At 31.8% G+C, this 5,804-nt stretch overlaps 1 protein-coding gene across 2 annotated transcripts in view; it reads right to left on the reverse strand.

Annotated features, from left to right (window-relative positions):
* LOC117169521 (40S ribosomal protein S15Aa) overlaps window positions 1-5,804 on the reverse strand; it is a 29,690-nt gene that overhangs the window by 15,091 nt on the left and 8,795 nt on the right. For both annotated transcript variants that reach the window (XM_033355952.1, XM_033355944.1), the window contains exon 3: window positions 3,456-3,621. In XM_033355952.1, the coding sequence (XP_033211843.1) occupies window positions 3,456-3,621 (166 nt within the window). The remainder of the gene's footprint in view (window positions 1-3,455; window positions 3,622-5,804) is intronic.

Raw genomic sequence — 5,804 nt, forward strand, 5'->3', positions numbered from 1 at the left:
AAATATGACAGACCACGATCTGAACCGTGATTTCTATGTTGACATCGCTTCTGTAACAAAATCTGTTGTAATTCGTTTTATTCACTGATCTTGAGCGCTTAGCGCCGCATAGCGCTGAAACCGTCCATTTTTTTGGATTTTTTTACGGATATTTCATCCGGCACTTATAACCTTAAAAATTACGAAGTTTCAGCTAAATCCACCGAAAGCCATTTTCCCATACATTTAGTGCGGAGTCCTTTGAACTAGCATTTTTTACCTCAAATTTCATAGTACGCCTGGACTTTTAAGTGGCACAGAGCTGCTTATAACAACAAATACTATAATGTTATACTAACATCGTTCATAAACTAAAAAGTATCATTATATCCCGTACACTTCACCTTTACCACAAAAAACCAGCTTCACAATATGTATAAAATTACAAATTTTTATATGCTTTTAATCGATTTATGGTGTCAAAACTGTGGCATTGAATAAAATATGACACTACCCACGCTAGTGATCGACTGTACGACACTAAGATTTTCACTAAGCCCTTTATCTTTTAGAGAGGTATGTTAAGCTAGCACAACACTATGAAGGTATAGAGATGTAACCTATTTCATAATTTAGGGCTTATTTAGGGCTAATTTGGGCCCGTGGTCCTAAATTTTGGGCTCTTTTTTTTTGAATAGTGTTTGCGCTAGCTTAACGTTAGGCTGGCCGAACATTGCTGTAAAAGGTGCTAAAAATGATTTCACGGAAAATTCATCTTATACAATAATTTAGGGCTCATTTAGGGCTCTGGAAATATGATAATAAAAATTTTTTTTAAAATGGTTTAAACAATTTTTGTTTAAACAATTCTTGTGAAAATGAAGTAAAAAATTTTCTTCCTTTACCCTATGTTAAGGCTTACTTGGGGCTCCATAAATATGGTATTTGAATTTTACAATAAATTGTTTAAACAATTATTTTTTAAACAAATTTGCAACAAAAAATATTTTATTTTCTCCTGCATAATTTCAGGCTCATTTAAGGCCCCTGAAAAATTATCAACCGAAGTCGCGCGATATTTCCTTTGCCATTTTTTTTGGTTATACATGGTGTTGTGCCACCTTAACGTTATAAAAAATACATGAAGAAAACAATTAAACCCATTTTTAATTCTTGCATCATTTAGGGCTCATTGAGGATTAATCTGGGTCCGTAGTCCTAAATTTTGGTCTCTCGTATTTTTTGTAAAAAATATTTTTTGCAATAGCTTAACAATAAGTTGATTCAAGATTGCTGTAAAAGGTTATAAAAATGATTTTGCTAAAAATTCATCTTATATAATAGTTTACGGCTCATTAAGGGCTCTGGGAACATAATAATGAAAAAAACAATTTTTGTTTAAACAAATTTTTTTATTTTTCATAATCATATTCCCAGAGCCCTAAATGAGCCCTAAATTATTGTATAAGATGAATTTTCCGTGAAATAATTTTAGGCACTTTTTACAGCAATGTTCGGCCAGCTTAACGTTAAGCTAGCGCAAACACTATTTTTTTCAAAAAATAAGAGCCCATAATTTAGGACCACGGGCCCAAATTAGCCTCAAATGAGCCCTAAATTATGCGAGGAGTAAAAATGGGTTTAATTGTTTTCTTCGTGTATTTTTTATAATGTTAAGGTGGCACAACACCATATATAACCAAAAAAAAAGGGCAAAGGAAATATCGCGCGACCTTCGGTCGATGATTTTTCAGTAGCCTTAAATGAGCCTAAAATTATGCAAGAGAAAAGAAAATATTTTGTTTTGGAAAAATTGTTTAAACATTTTTTTTAATTTTTAGTTATTATATTCCCAGAGCCTTTAATGAGCCCTAAACTATTCTATAAGGTGAATTTTTAGTAAAATCATTTTTATAACGTTTTAAAGCAATCTTGAACCAACTTATTGTTAAGCTATTGCAAACACTATTTTTTACAAAAAATACGAGAGCCCAAAATTTGGGGCTACGGGTCCAAATTAGTCCTCAATGAGCACTAAATTATGCAAGCAGAAAAATGGGTTTTATTGTTTTTCTTCATGTATTTTTGATAACGTTAAGGTGGCACAACACCATATATAACCAAAAAAAGGGCAAAGGATATATCACGCTACCTTCGTTCAATGATTTTTTAAGAGCCTTAAATGAGCCTGAAATTATGCAAGAGAAAAAAATATATTTTGTTTTGGCAAATTTCTTTAAACAAAAATGGTTTAAACTTTTTTTTTAATTTTTAATTATTATATTCCTAGAGCCCTAAACTATTCTATAAGGTGAATTTTTAGTAAAATCATTTTTATAACGTTTTACAGCAATCTTGAACCAAATCATTGTTAAGCTAGCGCAAACACTATTTTTTTCAAAAAATAAAAGAGCCAAAAATTTAGGACCACGGGCCCAAATTAGCCTCAAATGCGCCCTAAATTATGCAAGGAGTAAAAATGGGTTTAATTGTTTTCCTCATATATTTTTGATAACGTTAAGGTGGCACAGCACCATATATAACAAAAAAAAAAGGGCAAAGGAAATATCGCGCGACCTACGGTCGATGATATTTCAGGAGCCTTAAATGAGCCTGAAAATATGCAGGAGAAAAGAAAATATTTTTTGTTGCAAATTTGTTTAAAAAACAATTGTTTAAACAATTTATTGTAAAATTCAAATACCATGTTTATGGAGGCATAAGTGAGCCTTAACATAGGGTAAAGGAAGAAAATTGTTTACTTCATTTTTACTAGAATTGTTTAAACAAAAATTGTTTAAACAATTTTTTTAAATTTTTTATTATCATATTCCCAGAGCCCTAAATTATTGTATAAGGTGAATTTTCCGTGAAATCATTTTTAGCACCTTTTACAACAATGTTCGGCCAGCTTAACGTTAAGCTAGCACAAACACTATTTAAAAAAAATTAAAGAACCCAAAATTTAGGACCACGGGCCCAAATTAGCCCTAAATTATGAAATAGGTTACATCTCTATATCTTCATAGTGTTGTACCAGCTTAACATACCTCTTTTAGAGCATACGGATACAAATTTTCTATTTTGTTATGTATATCGAGGCTTCATACCTCGCGACCAATTTGCCAAATACTCACTCTGCAGTTGGAGAAAACAAAACCAATTTTTAAAAACGTCAGCAACACGTGCAAACTGTAGGGAGCTACGGGCACTGTTATTCCCCCAGAGGGTCCGCAATCTTAGATTTTTATGACTTAATGAGAATGCTCTATATGTTATGCAACGTAATTTTGTGGTATCTCGAGACAAAAATCGACTACGATTTACGGCAAGTAATTTTGGAAACTATTAACAGTCATCTAAAAACCTATTCAACCAGCTTTTGAATCCATAATTATTTAAATATGTAAAAAAAATTCAATAGAAATCTGTTAAAACGGCCATACGCAGATTTAAGTAAGTTTTAATCTATTTACCCAAATTGACGACTTGGCAGAAGATTATTCGTCCATTTTTCAATATCCGTAATGGGAACGTCGAACCTTGGCGAAATAACTCCACATTTGTTCAACCTGCCGGTGAGGTTCACAACTACTTTGCCGCTACGGTGATCATCAACGATTTCAAACTCCCCGATGTATCCTGCAAAAATATTAATAGTTTTACTTGTTTTATTGCTTATTACAACGTGGAATATTAAAAAAAAGTGTAAATATCGATATACAGTTCCGATTCCGATGTTTTTCAGTAATAGGAGCACCCTTAAGGCTGTTGAAGCGTGATTCGAAAGTCAACATTCAATTTCTTCCTTTTACTCAACAAATATTAGTATTAGAAAGTTTTTGACTTCTTGGCGATATTTTGTTAAATAAAAATTAAATAAAACCGGCTTTTTATTATAACCTTTAATTACATTAAAACACCCGATGCGCACGCGCGTAAATGTTTAGTTTTAGATATCTGGCCTCGAACAACGAAAGTCGGGAACTGGATGTTTTAAAACAAGGTCGTGAGTGTGACATTTATATGACTTAAGCCTATACGAGCCATTCTTCTGCATTTGAATAGTGTTTGAGTTTGATAATTATACAAGAAAAAACTCTTAGCAAATAAAACTCACCCATAGTTTATGGGTTCCTAATTGGCGATATTTTGCTTAGTATAAATAAAAATAACAAGTGACGAAACAGTCAGGAATTTGTGAAGAATTTACAATTTTGTGTAATTTTTCGCAAATGATAAGTGACAATGGAAAGATTGAAAATGAAACGCAACATGAAACCCTTTGCTAGAAAAAAAAGACAGGTTTCCGGAGTTTCGATTGCGTGCTTGTACAGAATAAGACAAAATAGGTCAAAGCTACCACACGCGGTACAATCTTCTTCAACAAGACGCAAGGTTTGCACTGCGAATCCAACGCAGTACCCACCACCACGATACATTAGGAAGAGAAAGATACTAGGAAAAGAAAAAGAAACACAGTGCAGGACTACATATTAAGGGGCCACGTGATCTTTTCTGATTGAACATTGAACAGTTTGGTTTAAAGTTCATCACATGTGAAAACTGAAACCATTTTTTATTGTAAATTAATTTTGATTTGTTAAAAATTCCTTTTTTTCGCAAACTTTTCAGAAATTCCGTTTTAAAACTTTAATAAGACAACAGACTTGACTGACGATGCTTAACCAAGAAAAAACATAGAATAGTTAGTGTTAAGAAAAAAATTAATTTTCAAAAACATGAAATGAGTTGTTATCGAAACAGTTCCATTTGTAGTTATAGAAATGAATTACCAACAAAATAATATTATTCTTAAATTTTAAAAAATAATAAAATTTCTAAACTACCTGGTTGAATTTCCAATCCCAACATTGATTTTCTACAAAAATAAAACAAATAAACTAAAAAGGTACATTTTTACGTAACACATAAATTTTCTACTTAAAATAGAATACACCAAACTCACTTTCAGTCACCCCGTTCTCGGCCTTCCTGGAACTGCTACCTCCGTTGTTTCTCAGAGGAGGAGGGCGAGAGCGGTTGCGAAATTATATATATATATATATATATATATATATCAATTGAAAAAGAGTCAGGCGGCCCTTAATGTTTACGTTTCGACCCCCCCGCCCCACCCCGAAATCAATGTACCGAAGGACACCAAATTCCAACCATTTCACGTAATTTTTCCATTCAAAAGATGAAAGTTCTAAAAAAATCAATGTTTTCCACAAAAATTGGATTAATCTTCAGTTTAAAGAATGAATTTTCATATAAAAAAATTAATTTAAAGTCAGAGATTAATTTTCCACCAAAAAGAAACCGGATTTTTCACAAAATACAAGACCTTTCAACAAAATATTTGAATTTTGAAAGGAATGATCAACCTCATATTTGCAATATTAACCGAAGAAATCAATTTTAAACCAAGAATAAGAATTAGTCATCAAGAAGGTTAATATTCTACCGCCTAAGACGAATTTGCAACGTCAAAAAATTCTTTTTTTAAACTATTACATGCTCAACAAAATAATAGTCCCACAATAATGATTTCCCTTCATTTGATTCCTTTTATTCAGATATTGAATATTTTCATAGATTTCATTAATTCACATATACTAAACGTATATACTGTACAGGTGGTAAAAGAATATACTCATTTTTTATTTTCTTTATATTGTTGTAATGCATATCCAATTAAATATGCTTCTTTTGTTTTTCATAAATTAGACATTTCAAAATTCGCACTCGTTTCACATACTTCTTCTAGCAACCATGGAAGGCGCTAAAAGCCGAAAACCTCTTTCAATTTACTTTAATCT

This window comes from Belonocnema kinseyi, chromosome 1 (genome assembly GCF_010883055.1).
Source record: "Belonocnema kinseyi isolate 2016_QV_RU_SX_M_011 chromosome 1, B_treatae_v1, whole genome shotgun sequence".
NCBI classification, from domain to species: domain Eukaryota; kingdom Metazoa; phylum Arthropoda; class Insecta; order Hymenoptera; family Cynipidae; genus Belonocnema; species Belonocnema kinseyi.